This window comes from Sprattus sprattus (assembly GCF_963457725.1).
Source record: "Sprattus sprattus genome assembly, chromosome: 4".
Classification (NCBI taxonomy): Eukaryota; Metazoa; Chordata; class Actinopteri; order Clupeiformes; family Clupeidae; genus Sprattus; species Sprattus sprattus.
In genome coordinates, this window is record NC_137923.1 from 29,956,007 (window position 1) to 29,979,586 (window position 23,580).

The 23,580-nt window shown below is 41.0% G+C and overlaps 3 protein-coding genes across 3 annotated transcripts; all 3 read left to right on the forward strand.

Annotated features, from left to right (window-relative positions):
- Positions 1-12: 12 nt before the first annotated feature.
- uck2b (uridine-cytidine kinase 2b) lies at positions 13-3,064 on the forward strand. The gene is made up of 7 exons (XM_080836462.1): positions 13-138; positions 1,173-1,332; positions 1,519-1,615; positions 1,711-1,853; positions 1,959-2,056; positions 2,168-2,216; positions 2,415-3,064. Exons 1-7 carry the CDS (start codon positions 37-39, stop codon positions 2,546-2,548), a joined length of 783 nt encoding a protein of 260 aa, XP_080692588.1. The 5' UTR covers positions 13-36; the 3' UTR covers positions 2,549-3,064.
- A 1,327-nt stretch (positions 3,065-4,391) lies between these two features.
- On the forward strand, positions 4,392-6,915 carry czib (CXXC motif containing zinc binding protein). Its single transcript, XM_080837781.1, has 8 exons — positions 4,392-4,403; positions 4,487-4,570; positions 5,084-5,140; positions 5,568-5,649; positions 5,957-5,988; positions 6,100-6,177; positions 6,463-6,528; positions 6,695-6,915. The coding sequence occupies exons 1-8, from the start codon at positions 4,398-4,400 to the stop codon at positions 6,770-6,772; spliced, it is 483 nt and encodes a 160-aa protein (XP_080693907.1). The 5' UTR covers positions 4,392-4,397; the 3' UTR covers positions 6,773-6,915.
- Positions 6,916-7,229: 314 nt separating this feature from the next.
- Positions 7,230-22,821, forward strand: scp2a (sterol carrier protein 2a). The gene is made up of 16 exons (XM_080836915.1): positions 7,230-7,359; positions 8,809-8,863; positions 8,963-9,034; positions 9,294-9,425; positions 9,858-9,922; positions 10,055-10,181; positions 10,492-10,555; positions 11,169-11,255; positions 11,775-11,925; positions 13,332-13,479; positions 13,628-13,735; positions 15,614-15,767; positions 18,130-18,226; positions 18,459-18,588; positions 20,655-20,734; positions 21,995-22,821. Exons 1-16 carry the CDS (start codon positions 7,303-7,305, stop codon positions 22,088-22,090), a joined length of 1,623 nt encoding a protein of 540 aa, XP_080693041.1. The 5' UTR covers positions 7,230-7,302; the 3' UTR covers positions 22,091-22,821.
- The last annotated feature ends 759 nt before the right edge of the window (positions 22,822-23,580 follow it).

Genomic DNA, 23,580 nt, shown 5'->3' on the forward strand with positions numbered 1-23,580 from the left:
GGTTGCGCTTACTGTTTGCTAAGCCCAGTTGGAAGCATGGCTGGCGACAGTGAAACACGGCTTCGGTCTTCTGACAATGGACACATAAACAATCAACCTTTTCTCATTGGCGTATCTGGGGGTACAGCTAGTGGCAAGGTTAGCACTTATATTTGGACTAACAAAACTTGAATTTTTCTTCCCTGCTTGGAGGAAGCGATTTGGTTTTGAAATGTTGTAGACAGTAATCTGGATCCCAGTGTTATTCAATCAGCAGGCCGTTCAGTGCATCATCTTTCAGCTGTATTTATGATTTCTATGAGTTCATCTGACATGGAATGTCTTTAGTACGTAGTACGTCTTTAGTACGTAGTTAATGAGACACATAGACTATTCGTTGTAGTTCTCGGTGTCGGTCCCGGCAAAGTTTACGTGTTGAGTAGCTACGAACTTCGCTGAATCGCTAGCTAAGTAGGCAACATTACAAAGCGACAGCTAACATTGACTAGAAGCTAAGTGACACAGCCCCACGATTTTCAAGCGCAGTTTAAATGTTTGTTTTGTTGGTTTTTTCCTTTCCTTACTGAAATTATACTCCACCTGGCGATAATATAAGAGTATTGACACGTGCGACTTCAAATATTCTGTCAGATATGGTCAGGGGTATGGGATAATGTTAGCTAGATAACGTTACCAGGAAAGCACGTTGGGAGGAGGAAGTATACGTTAATGTTCATGAAATGACGTTGGTGGCCTAAAGAGTGATTAAACCCGTTTACGGAAATGGAAGCAAATAGAATTCTTCAGTGTGAACTGTGAAGACAAGATATGCTGAATATTTACAAGATGGGGCACAGACATAATGTAGTCACTGTGATTGGTTGGTACCGAATCTGTGTTATATTCTAAAATGACATTAAATGTTAAAGTGCCAGCCTTAAGTCACGTAAATTAATGTAATACAACAGACCTCTTAGTCGTCCAAAACTTTGAGGTGCCCCATTTTTGTTAAGTTCATTTGGACCTGTGCCACATGTCCATGGAATTCCCTTACATGGAATGAGGTGTTGGTTGACACCAGAGTTGTTTAACCCCATGAGTTGGCACACTTTGCTTGGCAATATACTTGCTCTCTATACGTTTTTCGTGCTAATTTAAAACTAACGAAATTTACTTTTGCTTCACTCTGGAAGTCTTCAGTGTGTGAGAAGATTATGGAGCTGCTGGGTCAGAATGAGATCGACCATCACCAGCGCCAGGTGGCCATCCTCAGCCAGGACAGCTTCTATAAAGAGCTCACCCCAGAACAAAAAGCCAAGGCACTAAAAGGCCAATTCAACTTTGACCACCCAGGTAAGACCTGATGGTAACCATAATAATATGACCGGTCATTTCAGAAGTTCTGGGATTTTATTATATATATTTCTTTAAACATTTTTTGTAATTTAATTTTTACTGTATATGTTTGTTTTATTGTGCAAGATGCCATGCCTCATACACTTGATTGAACATTTGTTTAATCTCCAATTGCATTGACAGATGCATTCGACTATGAGCTCATCAAGAAGACACTCCATGACATCATTCAGGGAAAGACCGTTCAGATTCCAGTATATGACTTCATCACCCATTCCAGGTCTTACAAACACCTTCAACTCTTTGAGCTGGTAGATGTTAACACCACATTTTTGCCATTCTAAGGAATAGATGTCTTCCATTGCTGATTTTTAGGAAGGATGAGTTTGTAACCCTGTACCCAGCCGATGTAGTGCTGTTCGAGGGCATCCTTATATTCTACTCCCAGGAGATCAGAGACGTCTTCCAGATGAAGCTCTTTGTGGACACAGATGCTGACACTCGTCTCTCGCGAAGAGGTAAGAACCACCTGCATGCAAACGAGAAGAAGCAATGGCTCTGAAATGGAAACTGGAAAAGTGTTACACATTTATGACTGTATGCATTGTATACTTTTGTGCCAGTTTTAAGGGACATTGAGGACCGTGGCAGAGACCTCGAGCAAGTGCTGACCCAGTATATCACTTTTGTGAAGCCAGCATTTGAAGAGTTCTGCCTGCCAGTGAGTTTGCTACCTTATGGGTTCCTCCCTAACGGCCACCTGTCTCATGCTTACTGTTAGTCAGATGTTTGTTGTGTTTTGTGTATGTAGTCACTTATTTACTGTTTCTAGACAAAGAAATATGCAGATGTCATCATCCCCCGGGGAGCAGACAATCTTGGTGAGGATGCACCTGTTTTCCTACTGTATGACTGTATAGTTTGAGCTGAGTGAAACCATATACATGGTGGGGGGGGTTCTCTTCAGCAATTGACAAGGTACTAAGAACAGGCTTGTCTCTTGTGTTATATGTACAGTGGGCCGTGTAATGTAATTGAATAATGGCTGGCACCCGTATAAGCTGTCTTTCATTTTTCAGTGGCAATAAACTTGATCGTGCAGCACATACAGGACATTTTGAACGGAGGATTCTCCAAACGCCAGAGCGGTTGCATGAATGGTCACGTGCCTCCGCGAAAACGGAGGACTTCAGAATCCAGCAGGCCCCATTGACGTTTCAGTCTCTCCTCTTCTAAAGGAAGAGGACCGCACAATGCCTCTGGATAGGGGACATGGCAAAATGACATGGCCTTAGTCGGCATTGACATGCATTTGTATTGTTTAACATTTTAGGTATTGATATTGGTTCCCTAAGAGCTTTTACAGTATTTTCTGTTTATGAATGCAAAGTTGTTGAAGAAAGAGTAATTACCTAGAAAAAAGTGGTTACGGGAAGTTTTGTCTCAAAGAAGAGCTGTGATGACAAATGTGAACTCCCAAAATGATAAAGTTGAAACCTCTAGTTTGTTAAACTCCTCTGGGTTTGTCCTAAGGACATGGAACACAGATCCTATCCTATGAGGATTAAGCAAGATGTATTTTTGTGATCGGTTTATTTTCTGATTAGGGGGAATTAGAACTGGGTAGAGTGAAGAAGCAATCTGTCAGAATTCACTGCTTTCCCATTGTGTCTTGTCCCGCCTTAAACTACATCAACAAATAAAGTGACTGGAGGAGAGTTAGCGGTAAGGCTTTTGAAGTTCCAGCTTTGTCTCCCAGCACTGGTGACTGGCACCCTGCCCTGTGTTGTAAGTTAAACGAGGTTTGTGTCTGTGAACTGATTGCAACACTGGGTACAAAAACAAACAAAAAAACACTTAGGGGGCCAAATGTTGTATCTTTATTGTGTTTGGAAAATGCATCATAACAAGCAAAGCTAAATTCAATCTTGGATTAAAGTTTTGCGTTGGGGATTTACCACCGTGCTCTGCCTCAAGACTGGGCAGGGCTAGGCTAGATTTAACTGAAATTTGTACTTTTGCTAAGGTAGTATGCTAACAATCATATTTTAAAAGCCAAGGTAGTTTGGGTGGAAATAGGACGTTTGTTCTGTTGCAGTCCATTTAAACCTATTAACTACAGCTGCTCCAATGCCTTGTCTGATGAGTTTCCCCAAAATGTGCAAAAATTTCACTTGGGACAATAAGAGAATGGAAAATACTTGAATAAGACGGACCTATATGAATATGCTCATGTACGCAACCTTGTCTTGGAGGAAAAGTGCCATCTGTGTTGTCATGCTGACCTCAAAGCCAAATATTGTCTGGTCAGTATTGCAGAGTTTTCATGCAGATAAGAAGGTTAATATTATTAGAATGGAGTGTTTGCTCTCATAGACTGGGACGTCTGCAATTTTTTTTTATTCGCTGTTCATACTGAAATACCTCACGTATAGTTTCCATTGAATTGTGAGCCTTTTAAGGAGAGTTTGTTGTGAAAATATGAAATGGTAGGTGGTGCTGTCAAGTGTACCAGATCGATTTCTGCATGCACATGAACTACCAGTGATCTAATTATTTCCAAATGAATAAGGCTATCAAATACTCGTGGCAACTGTAATGAATAATTTGTTCAAAGGCGAAATAAATATTTTGCACTTTGTATCATTCTTTCTGTCTTCACTTAATCATTAAATTGTTTTATCTGTTTCATGTAGATTATTGGGTGGAAATGTACGTGCATCAAACTGTCTTTTTTTTTTTGCCTGGGACTGCTTCTGACAACTACATTATTTTCTTTTTTTCTCTCCCAGACTCGCGCCTGTTATTACATTGTTGAGATTTTCTGTATCCGTTCACTTAAAGGGGGGGAAAAAAACACTATATTAAGTATGAACTACATAAAAACACCTGGAAAGATTCACCCGCGAAACGAATTATGTTGAAAGAATTCTCCATTGTTACTTCAGCAGCGTTGTAGGCTTATAGTTCAGAGTGAATGAATGACACAGAATAACTCATACAGCGCTTGCGCACAGCCCACGTTTGCGCACGCACGCGTAAATAGAACTGTAGATTTCAAAATGGTGGTAAGTGTGTCTAAAAGGTTTTGCTGTCAAGAGAAATGTAATGTTTTTTCCTGAAATTAATCACCTTGATTATTTTCATACAGAAAGTTGGGCTGCAATTCAAAGCCACTTTAGAAAATGTCACAAATGTGCGACCTGAGGGGGACGACTTCCGATGGTTTTTAAAGGTATGGCTTGTATTTACAGCTCAGCTGAAACGAAAACAAGATGCCATGTAGAACTTCATTATAACATTAGCAACCTCAGCCAAAGTAATACCATCTTCACCCGTGTCGTACGTTTAACGACCTGCTGCTGTGCGAGACAATTTGTTATCTCTCCTTCATTCTTCATTTGGAATCCAACAGCTTTTCATGTGGAATGGTTTCAGAATTTTCTGATCCTGTGTTCTTTAGCAAGCAGGACACCTTGTGATACTTCTTTTACTAGGTAGGCAGTGACCGAGAACATATAATGATTTAGTCAAAGGAGCGGTACTTTTGCTACACTTATTATATACTCCTCACTGGACTTGTTTGCCTTCATTAAAAGTTTTGAGGTAATGTTGAACTCGATTGATAAGTGTAAAATGTAGGCTACATGCTACTCATTGGCAATATTGCATAAATATTGTAGCAATGTCTGCATAAGAAAATCTGGAAATGTGTATGCATTTCATGTTGGCGCCGGTTGTTCTGAAGCTGAAGTGTGGAAATTGTCGGGAGGTCCAAGACAAATGGCAGTATGTGAACCTCATGGTAAATAAAATCAGTTTTCATACCAGTAAAACTTTTGTACTTTGTGCTCAGGAATAATGATAATGTTAAATGAAAGCTGCTGTAAGTGAGGTTGGACTATCTAGCTAACTTCCATCCAGACATGGCCATGATGGCAGGCCACATTAAGTGTGTGCGCATGAAAACACACAGGGAAAGTATTCAGGGATGCCTGTCTGTTTGGATATTTCCTGACATACTGCTTTTATTGCTGATTGCCGTTCTCTAGAAAACGCCTGACTTTTTCCTTCTTAATGTCTCTTCTAAATATAGCCATTTAAATGTATAACTATGTGGTTTAAGAAATTCAAGATACTGCTAACAGAAGCTTTGACCACTTATGTATTTTGTTGTTTTGCACAGTGAAAGTTGAAGTATTTGTAAAATCCTGTGACATTTCTCTCCACAGGAAAGTGTACCACTCAAAGGCGGACGAGGAAGTGCAAGTATGGTTCAGAAGTGCAAGATGTGTTCGCGAGAAAACTCAATTGGTAAGTATCCATGCAGTGGCAATTATAGCAGTCCTTATAGGCAACGCAGTTTGCTACATTTAAAAATGTCAGTAAATTAGGATATATCCAAACAGACAGGAATCCATGAATACTGTTTGTTTTTCAAGCATGCCATACACTTAATGTTAAGAGTGTTCTGCTATCATTTGAATGTATATGTATAATCATGTTTGTTTAAAACTGGGTAGGTGGAGTTGCAATTGATATCACCATATTGATATCTATCTATTGTTGATCGGTGTTGTGCTAACGCTCCTTTCTCTTTTGATTCACGTGATCCCTGTAGATATCCTGAAAGACACCATTACACCATATAATGTAAGTTTAAAAAAAGTTTAGTCTGGCCATCTCATGTCTGGATAAGGGACGGAAAGCATGTTTACACGGTTGATTTGGTGTGTCTCAATATTATTTTCTCTGGTACTGTAGGCAGAGGACAGTGAAACGTTTAAAACCATGGTGCAGTTTGAATGTCGAGGAATGGAGCCAGTGGACTTCCAGCCACAGGTGATTCATTTCTGAGTATCACACCACTGCAAAAAAAGACAAGTAACCTTTTATTAAGATTATTATTATAGGTTAATGTGGAGCAACTGTCACAACCTGCAATGTCAGATGGGTCCACAAATGAATACTAGTCTACATTTAAAATGTTTCTACTCTTATAATAAATTGATTTATTTTTGTATTGTTTTGCGCTTAAGATTGCACATCATTCAGCAACACCTTGACCATGAACCCAGTGAACAGTGAACTCATCACACACCCCCATCATCCCCATGTTTTTCCCAGGCTGGCTTTGCTGCACAGGGAGAAGAGTCGGGGACGCCATTTCCTGAGGTCAACCTCCTGGAGAAAGTAAGTTCGATTTTTTCCCCCACTGCGGTTATACACTAGAACATTACATACACAGTTTAGATTGTATGTGCCTGGCTAAATATGTTTGAAAAATAAGTGTTTTTTTATGTGGTGCTAACTGAATCTTGACAGCAATACTAACACAACCTGGCTATTCATGTTATAGGATTGGACAGACTATGATGAGAAGGTCAAAGAATCAGTTGGCATCTATGAAGTCACACACCAGTTTGTGAAGTGTTGATTGCAGAGACCACATTTGTTGCAAGGATGTTGGGGTCTATGAGTCAATGCTGGTTTGACATGGAGCAGGGAGCAACAGCAAGAAGAGAGACAATCTGCAAGAATCATGAGTTGTGCTGATGCAATATGTTTTAATCTACAATAAAGTTGGAGAAAATATTCTTGCGTTACTCTGCGTTACTCTACAGATTGGTATAGTCTACTCTATTGAATGGGCTGAACTGTATATGATTACTACTAGCATACTAACATTAACGCTAATTTAGTTAATCCAAGTTGTCACTGTGTCTGGGTTTTCAACATAGTCGGCATAATGGTAACAGCAAAAATGAGACAACCTACGAATTACAAATATTAACATTGATAACACGTAGACATAGGAGCTGTGCATGGTCTGTCAAAAATGACAGGCTACCCATAACGGTGTAGTTGCACAACAAAGGCGTACTCATTTCAGCCTCTATCTAAGGTTCAACCTCGACTACCCGCTGTCATTGTGCCCTTCTGAGCTGTGGTTGAGCAACTTCCAACATGTCTTCAGTAAAGAATTTAAAAAGAGTTTTCTCCGTTGGAGTGGGAATGACAAAGGTAGGACTATCACTGATAATGTCAGTTATATGCTAGCTGTACCAAAAACAACAAAAACACTGAAGTCTTTGCTATCTGTTCCCCGGCTATATAGCTAGACAACTGGCTAACGTGAACTTGTAAGTTACTGAATGTAACAGATACAACGTTAAGACTGTTTGCGGCTCTCTTAAATTGTCCAAAGTTTGAGTTTCAGTGCAAATTGTCCAGAAACGTGTTCTGAAAGCTAGTATTAACTATTCATATTTTGCTGTGTGCTATGACAACAAGTGAGTAGTGACCATAGCGTTTCTTTCATTGAAGCAAATAACAGCTGGCAATCTAGCCAGCTGATAACTTCGATAAAGATTCTCTAATATCTATTTGACGTTGTGCGACTGCCCTGTTGTGGCATGTGCTAGTACGTAAAGTTACAATATGTCAAGGCACCTGGTTAGCTAGAACAGAGTTACTGCTTGGTACTGCTTGGGAAATGTAGCCAAACAGCAATGATGCCTGTGGGATAATGACAATGAAAAGACATTCAACTTTAAAACCTTATGCAAGGTGATCTTGTACTGATGATGAGCTAAGATAGTAGCTAAGGCTATGGAGTAGCTACAAATATAAGTTAGCTTTCTAGCTAGCTGATATTTACAAAACACACACAAGCGTTATCCACCTCGAGGCATAGTTTGAGCAATCATTCATTTATCAACGTGCTCTACAAGAATTGTACATATATTGACAATACTGCTTTTACAGCTTATCGGAATTCAAAGTTCAAGGTTTGATTTCTGTTAGTAGGTCATGGTTCACCACTATCAAGCAATACATTTAATTTAGTAGTGCAAGAGCGCCCTCAAATGGTGAACTGCTGAGAAATCATACAGGTGGACAGAACCACACTCTGGTGCATCTTCCCAACTATGGCCTTAATGATGTTTTAATGTGGACCAGTTTGCTTGTGCTCACAGTAGAACCCTGCTAGCCTGGCCATTACCAGCCTGTGACTCCAATACGTAGGCTGGTGTCACCAGGCTAGAACCCTGCCAGAACTGTCTCACATTTCCAGCTAGCATGGTTACATCCGAAAAAAGAGTTGAAGAAACTTGCCCATCCTATCCATGCCAAGCAGGCTCCATTACGGCAACAGTTATAAAGCCAGTCACAGTTCAATTTATAAGAATTTTCTCAAATCAGTTCTTTTCTTATATTCCTAAGAAGTCTAGATAGCTGTTTGTGGTGTTTTAAAAAGCAAAAATACTTATAAGCAATTGTACTGAACATGTTACCATAATCCTTAAAGGGATCCATAATTATGAATACTATATTCCATTTCTACTAAAAGATGCCACCACAAACTACACATGGTACCTTTTAGGAGTTTGTTTTTGCTTCCAGTCTGTAAAGTCAAATGGATACTTCAACATACATTTGTATGGCAGTAATGTTAGGATCTCTTTCCAGTTTGAGAAGCCCGGGCTGATAGACTTTGATTACCCTGAAATGGTTAAAGAAGCAGGTAAGGTAATCTTCTACAAATCATGGTAAGAATACATGGATAAATGAATCCAACGAACAGATATCTGAAATGGTTTGTTCTGTTGTTTTTAAACTGCAGGTGAAAAGGCCCTAGCAGACGCCGGAATCCCCTACAGTGCAATAGAACAGGCCTGTGTGGGCTACGTCTATGGTAGGATACCCTGTACTTATCTTTGTGATGTTTTTCGTGTACATTTGCTTCTAAATACATTTCAGTTGAATACCTTATAATGGAAGAAGTTGTGACGTGAAGTCTGGGAGACTATATGCAAATGGCATAGATCTGTAATCTCTTATTTGGCACTCAGCGTAAGGATACACGCATCTGTGCTCACATGCCGACGATTAAACTTGCCTTTCTCCATCTGTATTTCTATTTCTATTTATTTCCATTTCTATCTATTTGGTAGGTGACTCTACATGTGGCCAGCGGGCTATCTACCACAGCCTGGGTCTGTCAGGCATCCCCATCATCAATGTGAACAACAACTGCTCCACTGGCTCCACAGCGCTGTTCATGGCTCGCCAGTTAATCCAGGGAGGTGAGAGATCACTGCTTGCCCTCACTGTTAATGCACTGATGTTTAGACAGCTGTGAAAATATGTGAAATGAACGAATGTACCACTTTGAGGTTTATCAAGTTTGACATGACTAATGTCACATTCAGGTTTTTAAGCCACTTTTTGTGGGGTCCATAACACTAACAATTCGAATTTGTAGTCATGGACTCATTCAATGATTCAGCTGCTTGTTTGTTTTTAATCACAGTGACTCTATCAAACTCTTCTCTCGCTCTGCATTGTATAGGATTCATTTACTATGTCAAGAGTAGTTTAAAATTGAATTTGTAGACAATATTTTAGATCTTCCTCCAGTCTTCCCATAAAGTGAATTCCACAAAATATGGAATGTGAACCCGCCTGAGAGAGCTTGACAGGTCTCCACATGTGTTCCTTTCCTGTGTTCCTGTTAGGTCTTGCTGATTGTGTGCTCGCCCTTGGCTTTGAGAAGATGGAGAGGGGTTCTCTGTCCTCAAAGGTACATGTTTGTAACATGGCACAGACCATGACTGTCCTCATGTGATGCATTAATGTGTTGTTGAGTTGATTTGAATGTGAAATCCCATGTAAAATATAAGATGCTAGTCTCATAGACGCTCTCTTCATGCAGTACATGGACAGGACAAATCCAATGGACAAGCACATGGAGGTCATGATCAATCGCTACGGGATGGCGGCAGCACCATTTGCCCCACAGATGTTTGGCAATGCTGGCCGGGAGCACATGGAGAAGTACGGTAAGAGAGACGGCTGGGTCTGATTGGTTCAGAAGTTTGGAAAGAGAGCCATTGAACACAAACCTTTTGATCGCCTTAGGTCTTGATATGTTTATACATATTGAAAGTGGAGGAACCATTTACATTTTTTTTATTTTTTTTTTGCGTCCATGTTTGTGTATGTTTCTAAACACTTGTGTTTGTCCACTGTTGTGTTTCGGTTGCATTCTATGTCAATCACAATTTTAGACTTATCCAAGACAATCTCTCATGTTTATACAGATTTTATTCATAATTCAAGGCATTGACATTTCATTTTGGTATGTTGCAGGCACTAAACCTGAACACTTTGCCAAAATTGCTTGGAAAAATCATAAGCATTCAACCAACAACCCGTGAGTTCTTTACCCCTCACCTCCAAAATGGGCAATTATTTTGGAGTGTTGCATACATTGACTAAGAAACGAAGTTCTCATAAGTCATTTGAGTGTTACAATCCTCTTACATTTCTCATATTTCTCCCTGAAACTCCTTAATGTGGGGAAAATGGCCCCTTGATATAGGAAGAGACTGCCTTAATTTTTGTTCTTAGTGGTAGCCCTGAAAGCAGGGAAGAAGGATCAAGTGAGCTATGACGTATTCATAATTTTTAACATGCACATTGATGATGAAAACTTTTTGTATTGTGTCGGGCACTTGTAAGAAATGGACATACAGCTTGCAAGTGACAACCCTGTAGCATTTGCCACTGTCTCATGTAAATGGCTTGGACACGGTAGTGGACTATAAATTGGCGACATGCCCTCAAAGGTGTTACAGCAAGTTGTGTACCAACATTTTTGCCTACTTTTTCGAGTTGTTCCGACTTGAGGGGATGGGCATATGAACTTTACCTGTCAGAAAGTCATTATTCCGATTATTCCGACACCACATGAATGCACCTTTAGACAGAGATAGACTTTTTAAAAAAACCTTGAGTGTGTGTTTGAACTCTGACCTTTGTTACAGGTACTCTCAGTTCCGTGACGAGTACAGTCTAGAACAAGTGATGCAGTCCAGAAAAGTATTCGATTTCCTCACCCTACTTCAGTGTTGGTAAGGATACCTCATCGTCCACAAACCTTGCAGTTATATAACAAGTAACTATGAATTAAAATTGGTGCAGGAAAGTGTTAGATAACAGATGAGTTGAGGTAGTGACAGTGTCAGTTTGTAACTGGCTCCCTGTCTTTGAAATCAAGGGCATTTTTGTGCTTGAAGAATGAGCATGAATGGTGTTATGAAATGTTTCAAAATCTCAAGGTTCACTGATAAGATAATCGTCATATGACAGGTCGTGTCTTTGGAAAAAAAAGGATAAACTTCCTTTAAAGCTCAGTTTTCCTACAATTGTGTCATGTCCTTCATAACGTCATACTGTAAAAAATATTTTGTTTTCTTAAATACACAAATAGCACAAATACTTGTATGTAGAACAATTAGTATGCTTAAAAAGTATCCTTGCAGGTCCATGTAACATTTAAAGCTTTCAGGCACTTTGCTATTACTTACTTACTAATTTTAGTGAGAGGTTCTAGTATACTTAATTGTAAAGGGGTTCATTCATCTTCACAGCCCAACATCAGATGGTGCAGGAGCAGCCATCTTGGCCAGTGAGGACTTTGTTAGGCAACATGGTCTGGAAAACAAAGCGGTGGAGATCATTGCCCAGGAGATGGTGACGGACACAGCCTCCACCTTTGAGGAGAACAGCTGCCTGAAAATGGTGAGAGCCACAGGTGTACTCGGGCAGACCTCGGCCTAGTGAACACCCATTCAAGCACATGCAGGTTGTCTAGTACCTTTGTGGGGCAGTTTGGATGAGTAAATCACAGTTATCACAGTCACAGTTTCCATATTAGTATTTTGTGAGTGACGTCTTAGTAACTGACTGGTGCCAGTTATATGCCAATGGAAGAAAGGACTCAGCTAATTGTTTTAGTTTTTCGCTTATGAATACAGTTCTTTACTTGGCTATTAGCTTGTTTGTAGCCTGTCTTGGCATCCTGAAGGGGATAAAATAGTACATAAAAGGCCCTATTTTGACCGGCAAAACAGCTGACCGAAACGGCCTTATCTGCCTGGGTGGGATATCAAAATATGGTAATAAATGAAACCTTCCGCGAAGCCTTGGATATTGGCTTGGTGACTAATTCTTCTCTGACCATTTATTTCTTTGGCCGTAATGGAATGCAGAGAGAGATTGCATTCAAGTTGGTCCAGGTGTTCAAATTCATCAACATAAACATAGCTGGCATTCATGCAGCTTACTGGTCACTGCAGCTGTTGCCTGTTCCGCATTAGGTTCTCACCCTGTCTCTAGGATATCTCTTATCAGTATATCTGCACATATGCCTCATGTTACACAAATGATAACCTTCATATGTCCACTCTCTCCTGTTCATCCAGTGCTTAGCTAAACAGGCATTCACTCACCTGTCCGGTTCTGCTGGGGTTCTGGATGCACCGACTGCACCATATAGCCTACAGTTTAAGAATAATTCATCATTAAGAAGCAATGTAAAGGATAACATTTTAATCTGATTAACATTGAATACAATAGCTAAAGATCATTCTTTCACATGAAAGGAGTGAAAGTAGCCTCATCCGAAAACATTTATTTCTGTAGATAATAGACCTCGTCTGCTCTCCCAAGTTGCACTCAGCAGGTGCCAGAATGACTGCAGAAACATTTAACATTTCATCAAAGATGGAAGCTATACATGTTTTGGTTCATTAGCTTGCTCAAAAGTTGCAAATGTGCTCCATTTTGCAAATGGAGATTCAATTGACTATGTATCACATTACGCATGTTTGGACATTTTATGTTCTATTCAGTTTGTTCCTTGTAAAAGTTCTCCTGGCGACACCATCCAGAACCTGCAGCGCTTTTGCCATCTTCTTACATTGTACTTTAGTCTGACGCATTCAGTTGAAAGGGACTGCTCATCAATGCTGTTGGTCGCCTTTAACCAAACCTTCCACTAATTAACTTCAGTCCACTTAGTGTCTTTGGCCACACCCCTACAGCCTGCTTTGCAGCATGTCCATGTTAGTGCAACAGTGTGAATGCCCTGCTGTTATACGGCCCGAATTCGAGTCCATCCTGTCTGTGCCAATCCTCCCCTACAGGTGGGTTATGACATGACACAGCAAGCAGCTAGGAAGTGCTTTGAGACGGCCGGACTGACGCCCTCGGATGTGGACGTCATTGAGCTTCATGACTGCTTCTCGGCCAATGAGCTCATCACGTATGAAGCCCTAGGCCTGTGCGCAGAGGGTGTGTACATTGATGTGTCCCTTCCAGCTAAATATTCAAATAAGAAAAACTAAAGTATGGATTGTAGAGTACCTCAGTGACATGTCTGTGTTTGTTTTAAGGTGGAGTTGTGAGACATGTCTGATGAGCCTGTCTCTTTCATTTGCAGGGAAGGCAGGGGAACTCATTGATAGTGGAGACAACACCTATGGGGGCAAGTGGGTGGTGAATCCCAGCGGAGGCCTCATCTCCAAAGGTCATCCCCTCGGGGCCACAGGTGAGCCGCTGACATCCTTTTTAACCTTTTAACCTTTGACCCCAGCCATAGAGTGACCTCTGTTTCATGGGGAATTACATCAGGTCTTTTAGGAAAGTAGGAAGGATGAGAAGAAGTGAAATCAGCACTAGTGAAATCAACCTTCTGTCAGCTTTACAGCTACAAGAAAGTAAACGTGTGTGTACATTTGATTTTATGACATTTATAAGGTTTTTAATGTTTTAAAACTTATGTTTCCTCGCGTTGGACAAACAATTTGTGGGCTGTGAAAACTAGATGTTTTTTTGGTTAGAGTGCTGTCCAAAATGTTCTCTTACCTAAGAGACGAGCACAAATAAGAAAACATTTGTAAATCCCACAAATCAAAGGGTACTAACAAAATAAAAGCAAATCGTGGATACAAGCCAAAATAAGAGGACATTTGTTTGTGTATTGCTTCCTGCATGAGACCCAATGTTTAGAGAAACATGAAGTGTTCTGGTGCCAGTACCATCTATCACCACCAGGGATCACCAGAGCACAGTTGCCCCCCCCCCCCCCCCCCCAGTCTCTCATCCTACCAGCTGCTGGCGTGGCCAGAGGGGTAATTAACTCCAGCTGGCTGGGAGAGTAGTTCAATGAGTCTTAAGGTGACACAAGTGTGAAGTCCCCACTACTCTGAGTGTTCACATTTGACCTCCTAGCTGGCTGCGTTTAGAGAGACGGGGGTGGGAGCTATTTGAGTGTATTAAATGACTTGTTTTACATTTATTTATTTATGCGTTTATTTGAAAAGGGACAGTGTTCATTCATAAACATTTCCCCAAAAATGTAAATGCACCGGAAATAGAAGACTGTCTGTCCAAACGTATTGTGTTTCAACTGTATAACACAGTCTCCCCTGGTGACTTCCCTAGTTGCCAAGCCATTGCCATCCTTCAGCTTTATAAACTCATTTAATGGTGGAGGTGCCAGCCCATGTAATATTTAAAAAATGAGACGGGCGTCTAAAAACTAAGAAACTGTCAAATTTGAATAAGTTATACTTTGTTGTTATATGCCAGTGGTGATAGCTGAGAAGTTTCTGGTCTAGAGTTTTCAGGGTCTGCTTGTAAAGGGTCTAATTTGATTTAAGAGTTGTTGTACTTGCTTGTGACCACATGCCACATGGACATGAGTCTTAAACCATCAGTCCACCACAATATTGAAAATCCCCACCACAGTTGGGTGAAGGCATGACTCTTATTCCACATCGATCCTAGGACACATGAACGCAATTGTCCAATCAGGTTTATTTACAACTTCAATGTTTGCTAGGAGTTCGAATAAGGCAGCCTATAACACAGATATACATTTAGACTTATGCAGTGCTGCTTTCAGAAGATTTGCTACTGTGAAGATTCAAAGGCAGATTTTTCACTCTTATTTTCTTGGTCTGAGAACAGTCAGTCAGCCTGATCCTGGTTCACATTCCTTAATCATAGCCAGGTCAAGAACCACATCCCCATAATCCACCACGCTCACCACATCCATGAAAAATTGACAACTCTGCATGGACCCATCCCCACACCAAGGTCCTTACCCTAAGACCCTTATTTCCACGCAGAAAGCCTATTAAAGTGGATTAGCCAAGATTCAGCGGTCACAGAGGAGCTGGTCCGCTCCAGATTATGGATATGTCAGGGTGTGAGGTGCTTCAGCAACTGTGGGTCAATAGATGTAATTTGTTTGTGGCGGTATTCACAAGACACTGCAGCAATGGAAAGTAGACAGGCTAGTAAGTTTTATGATTACGCCTTCATGCCTTATTCCCGCTTTCTCTTTTTCTTCTCTTTCTTTCTTTCTCTCTCTCTCTCTCTCTCTCTCTGTCTCTATCGCTCTCTGTGATTGATTGGCTAGGCCTGGCGCAGTGTGCGGAGCTGTGCTGGCAGCTGAGGGGAGAGGCTGAGCAGAGGCAGGTGCCGGGGGCAAAGGTGGCTCTGCAGCACAACATCGGCCTCGGAGGAGCCGTGGTGGTGACACTCTACAGGATGGGATTCTCTCAGGATACACGGTCAGTTCTAACCCTAACCCTAACCCTTTCAGCCACCCAACTGCCCAAGGGTTAGGCCAAGTCTTAGATTTGCCCATTCTCTAACTGGTATGGGTATTTGTGTGTGCGGTTGGTATGATGTGTTTAATTGGTTGCCTGACACTGATAGTGTTCTGATAGCTCTGTACAGAAAGCCAGAAAGAGGTCAAAGAAAACACTCACCATTATTATAATTTGATAGTCATGAAGTTATAATTGTGTGAAGGACTAATGAACTCATGTAACCGTGCTAAAAATCGGTTTTAGAACTGTATGAGTTTTTTTGTTTTTTATTATTCAATTTTTTTCTCTTAATTTGGCAGATGCACCATCAAATCATTGCTTTTGCCTGGAGACATAGTGTTCTTTACACAGACGTGTCAGTTAACCATTGTCAGAAGACTGTATTCGTATGTGTCTGTGTATGACCTAGGTCATTCTGCAGAGTCAACACATCATTGACGTTATGCGTCCCAAACATTGAGCTAAACTGAACTATATGTGTTCAGAGTCCATAGAAAGGCGGAGATAAATGTATGTATGGATGTACAGTGCCACTTGAAAGTATGTGAACCCTTTGAGCACTTAAGCGTTTTCTGGTGTTTTACCATGATTTTTCATTTTTTTATCACCAATTTTCCATAGATGAAATGTCAGGTTCATGTTTATCATTTGCATGTACTTGTTTAGAGGAAATTGTTTGAGTACCCAAAAAATTACATGAAACATGGAATTAGTCCATTTCAAAAGTAAGTGAACCCCCAGCTGAATTGATAAAGTCTAGCAGGTAACAGATTCAGTGCAACTTATTTGGGTGATTAATTAGTCAATTGAGCAAACCGATCATCTGAGACATCCTTAGGGAAAGGTTTGGGCAACACAGATTAAAAGAGAGAGGGAACCAACCAAACTACTGTAGTGCCAAGGTGTACCCACACAGATCAACAATGCAGAGAGGAAACGAGATATCCGAGAACATAAGGAAGAAGGTACTGACAGCCCATCAGTCTTGGGAAAGCTATAAGACCATCTCCAAACGATTCCAGCTCCATCCATCCATCCAAGACAAATCATTTTGAAATGGAGGGCATTCAACATGACCGCATCTCTGCCTAGAAGTGGACGCCCATCAAGACTATCACCAAGAAGCACCAGAAAAAGAATAAATCAGGTAAAAGTCAACCCACACATCACCTCTAAAGAGTTTCGGACCTCTCTGGCAGCATCTGGGGTAAATGTACATGGGTCTACAATCAGACGAAAATTGTTGGTTTTGATCTTGACAAAATAATTCTATCTCGGACTCATCTGTCCAAAGAAGGGACTTCCAGAAGGCCTTTGGTTTATCCAAGTGCTCTTGGGCAAAGTTGAAACGGGCAGTTTTGTTCTTTCTTGAGAGCAGAGGCTTCCTTCTAGCAACCCGATCATGAATGTCATGTCTATTCAATTTTCGTCTGATTGTAGACCCATGTTCGTTTACCCCAGATGCTGCCAGAGAGGTCTGAAACTCTTTAGAAGTGATGTGTGGGTTGACTTTTGCCTGATTTATTCTTCTTCTGGTGCTTCTTGGTGATGGTCTTGATGGGCGTCCACTTCTAGGCAGCGATGCGGTCATGTTGAATGCCCTCCATTTCTAAATGATTTGTCTTGGATGGATGGATGGAGCTGGAATCTTTTGGAGATGGTCTTATAGCTTTCCCAAGACTGATGGGCTGTCAGAACCTTCTTCCTGATGTTCTCGGATTTCTCGTTTCCTTTCGGCATTGTTGATCTGTGTGGGTACACCTTGGCACTACAGTAGTTTGGTTGGTTTCCTCTCTCTTTTAATCTGTGTTGCGCAAACCTTTCCCTAAGGATGTCTCAGATGATCGGTTTGCTTAATTGACTAATTAAGCACCCAAATAAGTTTCACTGAATCTGTTACCTGCTTGACTTTACCAATTCAGCTGGGGGTTCACTTACTTTTGAAATGGACTAATTCTGTGTTTCATGTAGTCTTTTGGCTACTCAAACAATTCCCTCTAAAAAAAGTACATGCTAATGATAAACATAAACCTGACATTCCTTCTATGGAAAATTGGTGATGAAAAAAATGAAAAATCATGGTAAAACAACAGAAAACTCCTAAGTGGTCAAGGGGTTCACATACTTTAAAGTGGCACTGTATATTTCAGTCAGAAAGGAGTTTTAATGGCAAACAAAGTTTTAGTGGTATCCTGTCTCTTAAAGGGTGCTATAGGTTATTTTGCGGACCTTTGGACGAGGGTGAAAACATACGTTCTGTAGCTGTGAATGTCTCTCTCCATGTGATAACCTAAACATGTGCTCACCCTCTTCTCTTCAGGCCTCAGATTGGAGCACTGCTCACCAGTGCAGCCAGTAACCTGGATGGCTTCAAGGCTAGTGCCGTCTTCAAAGAGATTGGCAACAAACTAGAAGAGGTACCCAGAGTGAACCATAGTCTCATGTTTTGGATAATACATTTTTGTGTCTCATTCTGCAAAGGGGAAGGACAGAAAAACAAAATTAAATTACTCCAGTTCTGCAGTAGAAACATCTGTTGGAATCAATCAATTTGTAACATTGCAATTTTGCGGCCACCTCCGTAATAGTCCAGTGTCATCTGCATGCAGCCATGAGGCCATATTGTATGTCCACGTCTCATCTTGGCAGGAAGGGGAGCAGTTGGTGAAGAAGATCGGCGGCGTCTTCGCCTTCAAGGTGAAGGGCGGCCCAGGAGGGGAGGAGGCTCTGTGGGTCGTGGACGTGAAAAATGGCAAAGGCTCTGTGACCAATGATGCAGGTCAGCAACAGTGGGCGAACGGCTCGTCACTCGTGCTGAGCTAAGATTGCTTTGGCCATCAGCCTGACTGAATGTGGGCGAGAGAATGGGCGGCAAGCGCCTGAGCTCTTTTTTTCTGTTTCTTGGAACATCACAATTTGATGGCAATAACAAAAGCATGGAGTGGGTGGATGTGAGGACCTCTTTTATCCATTACTAATGTTGAACATTAGAGAGCGTTTGCTTTTGCCTGACACTACCCATGGGAAGGGTCTCTGCTGTTGTTTACTTTCTGGCTACATCACTGCTGCGCTCCTTCAGCAGGAGAAAGCGATTATCTTCACAGGCAATTACCCGTTCTCATAGTTCATACTATGCCAAGGCTCTCTGTGATCAATTACCCGTTCTCATAGTTCATACTATGCCAAGGCTCTCTGTAATCAATTGAAGACCTTGTTTGTATTTGAAACTTGGAATAGGATCGATCGACAACCGTGAAGAATCGATTCATCACAGCCTTGCAGATACAGAAATGCCCGTACAGTATATATCAGCAGTCATGACAGTTGCACATGGCTAAACACATGTTTCCATTGACAATGGAAGGGAATGACATGACATATGTCAGCATGTTTGAATAGCAGCTTCTCTAATTGTGCCTTCTTTCCTTTAGTGTGTTTGATAACTCTTTGCATGTAAATGATCTGCAAAGTTACAAAGCCCAAAGAACATGCCAGATGGAGTTACTCTCCCCTTGCAGAACCACTCTCTGAAGACAGGAGCTCTATCAAAGCGTTACAGACAGAGAGGGAATAGAGATGTTCAATCTGAGAAAAGTAGTGTGGATCATTGAACCATCTACAGTGGGGAAAATAAGTATTTGAACCCCTGCCGATTTTGCAAGTTGGCCAACTTGCAAAGAAATGTGTGATCTATTATTGCAATGGTAGGTCTATTTTAACAGTGAGAGCCAGAATATCAACAAAAACATCCAGAAAACGGCATTTTATAACAGTTATGAATTGATTTGCATTTGTTGCGGCAAATAAGTATTTGAACCCCTAAGCAAAACATGACTAAGTACTTGGTGGAGAAACCCTTGTTGGCAAGCACAGATATCAGACGTTTCTTGTAGTTGGTCACCAGGTTTACACACATCTCAGGAGCGATTTTGGTCCACTCCTCTCCAAATCCTTAAGGTTGTGTTTTCATTGGGAGGGAAAGAGGTTCAAGCCCAATATTCCACGGTACGTGGCCCCATCCATAGTCCCCTCGATGCAGTGGACTCGTCCTGTACCCTTGGCAGAGAAACAGCCTCAAAGCATAATGTTTCCACCGCCATGCTTGATGGTGGGGATGGTGTTTTTGGGGTCATATTCAGCATTCTTCCCCCTCCAATCCTTTTATACACGTCACCAGTGGAGAGCAGGTGAACCTTGTTAGGCCTAATGAGGACTAATCTGTGTGCCTTGTGGGCACATAACTGGTCTGTGGGAGCCAGAATTCTTGCTGTTTGGTAGGGGTCAAATACTTATTTGCCGCAACAAATGCAAATCAATTCATAAATGTTATAAAATGAAGTTTTCTGGATGTTTTTGTTGATAGTCTCTCAGTATTCTCTCACTGTTAAAATAGACCTACCATTGCAATTATAGATCACACATTTCTTTGCAAGTGGGCAAACTTGCGAAATCGGCAGGGGTTCAAATACTTATTTTCCCCACTGTAGATGCTTCAATGATCCACATTATTTTTCTCAGATTGAACATCTCTATTCCCCCTCTGTCTGAAACGCTTTGATAGAGCTCCTGTCTTCAGAGAGTGCTTCTCCATCTGGCATGTTCTTTGGGCTTTTGTAACTTTGTGGCCAAACTTGCAAAATCGGCAGGGGGTCAAATAATTATTTTCCCCACTTAATATCTATTCTACTAGACCCCCAAAATACAATAATGAACATTGGAAATGAGCATAAGAGCCAAAGGGATGTCTTTGAGTTCCAGTGAAATATAAACAATGTGTCCTCTCCAACTGCCCACTCATGTTTTGAAGTATTGAAGTGATGTAGTCTCTCTCTCTCTCTCTCTCAGATAAAAAATCGGATTGTACTATTGCCATGGCAGATGAAGACCTTCTAGCCCTGATGACAGGGAAAATGAATCCACAGACCGTAAGTGTTCAGTACCATTTCAAAGAATGCCTTGGAAAGCTGTGGGGGGCGGGTAAGGTCAGCAGAGAGACTGGTTGGCTTGCTGTGAGAAGTCTTAAAGCACGAAGCAGTTAAAGCCGTGTGTTAACTGGCCACGTGAAGTGTCAGTTTATCACCAGCCTCTAACTTGAAATGTAATTGAATTTTCACCACTTGCCAATATCTGAGACAGATAGTCCTGTTTATGCAGACTTAGTCTTGACGATAATTCGATTAACACATCTGATAGAGGCTTTCTGTCATCATGACTGATGAATGTCGGAGGCCTGAGTCTTTACGAGGATTATTTAGACAATACCCAGGGGGGGAAGTCTGTTTGCCGATTTGGTTCATTCTGACTTGCCATTCATCAAAACCACAAAGCAGGAAATGCTTTTCAATGAAAGTTCTACAACTGTTGAATTAATCCCTGGGGCTTTGTCACTGCATTCTTTATTAACTGACCATGTAAGAAGTCATTAAACTTGACTGGATAGAAACAAAATAGGAATGGTCATTGTAATAAACATTGGTAGGAAAAATTAGGTCTGTCCTGCTTGACTACTTCTGACCAGGCTTCAGTCAGTCGTCACACTGTGTTCTTGCTCCGATTGTCCAGCTGGGGCATAGGCATCGGCATGCACTAGATGATGGGGGTGAGAGGGGCTCGTTCAATCTGAAAAACGGTGTACAGCGGTGTGGGGGGTTGAATAAAACTGTGAATAAAACTTTGAGGTATTTTTTTCTTCTTTGGTGGGTGGGAAGGTTACCCAATCAATGGTGACATGGATATAAACCCCACCCTATATAGAGTGCAGTGGACACACTCAAGTTTTATCGAGCTACGGGAATCCTTTGAAAAGCATTTCTCTGGCCTTCTCGATGCATTGTGTAACACAACAGGGTGTTCAACGCACTGCCATTTCAATATAAAGGGAGTTAAAAGCAGCCCTGGTTCCCGTCGTTCACTGATTTTCCTTTTTGCTCTCCTACAATTTCAGAATGTCAGAAATGTAATCTAAGTGTAGTCTGTCTTTTTAAAAAAAAAATGTATACCTATTACAAATGCCATTTCTTTATCTTTATCCTTTCTTTTTGCTATGGCAATGGCAATGTGGTAAATGTTATAAATGGGTCCCTCTTCAATCTATGTACATTTGTTCATCACAAACTGTGTTGTAGTTATTATCATATTATACACATCTTAGTATTGTCCTAATCAACGTCTCATTTAATCCAAAGGCATTTTTCCAAGGAAAATTGAAGATCACCGGAAATATGGGAATGGCCATGAAACTCCAGAGCCTGCAGATGACCCCTGGCAAAGCAAAGCTGTGAAATATCTCCACCTTATCCATGTTTTTCTTTCTATGTCTTTCTTTTCCGCCAGAAACGTTGGTAGGATTGACAACCTGTCAATAACTTGTGCTTCCTAACAATGACAAAGAGCATTCTATGGCCATATCTATCCCACATCTATTTTTCTCGTAGAGACTGGCGTCAGCATAACTGTCTCTTTAGCACAAACACTACAATCATCAAATGTCGGAAAAAGGTCCTGCTGTGGGTTTGTGAGAGCAACTGTTTGCAGTCTGTAACCTGAATAATTGTTACAAACTTGATGGGGAGGCAGTGTGAAACCGCCATTAGTGGATGCTGTCATACATAACGTGTGCTGCTGCCTTGCTCCTTGTTCAGTCAATGGCCAATGTATAAAACCTGAACTCGCCAGGTCAGTGAAGACCTTCATATTAATATGGTCCATATATGCCTCTGGAATAGCATTTCAGCTGAGCCCCTGGTGATTCTTTATGAGTTTAAGAATAATTATCGACATTGAAGGAACCAACATCATGCTTGAGGACTCAACATACCACCGTATAAGAAATGCAGCCAAAATCCATGGCCGATGAGAGATTGTATAACAGGCCTTTCTAATTAAATTTGTCAGTTGTAAGTGCTTTCACCATAACATTGAAATAATGTTAACAAATGATTTTGTATAGAATGAGTGCTTGTGGATGAGGAGACTGTTGATTTGTAGCAAATAAAGCTTGTATTAATTTTTCTATCCGCCAGAAGACTACATTTTCTCCAAACCCTTTTGTTTGAGAATCTATTCGCTTTACTCTCTGAGCTCACTCACATGGTTGCAGAATTGACCTCAAAAATACTTTTAAAAGTGACCTCAGAAAGACCTGAAGAGTATGCTAAAGAAGTGATACAAATCTTCAGAATGGCCTCTTTATCGATTTGTTGGTTGTTTATTATGAAGACCAGGAAGCAGGATTGGTGCAGTCCTAATCAATACTTGACATTTGACCTTTCACCCCTGACCTTTATGATATGAAGACTAACCCCTTATTTAAGCATCATTGCGTCCTCTCTGGCAGAGTGCGTTTAAAGTGAAGCACATGAACAGACTGTTGTATGAAGTGAAAAGTGAGTTTTGTGGAAAACTACCTGGTGCCTTTCTCCAAAGGAACCTGCAGACAGGGAGGGTAGATATCCTTCATGTGATGCCTGGAATATAAACCCATCAGTCATGCTTTGCTACATGAGCTATTGGATTACTTTGCATTTTAATTGGAACGTTTGACTCCTTTAAAGAAACTCCTCTTTATGACAAGTTTTTTTTTTCTTCATGTTTCTCATGCTTGTTCCAAACTAATTTGGCGGCTCACCAGCCAAACACCTAGAACAACTTAAATGAAAATGTTTTACCCTGGCAAACTATGTTTCTCAAGGATCTAACATGAGAATTTTAAAGACTGGGAGTTTAAAGGGAAACTTCTGAATTTTTCAACTGAATTTCCACTAGGGATAAA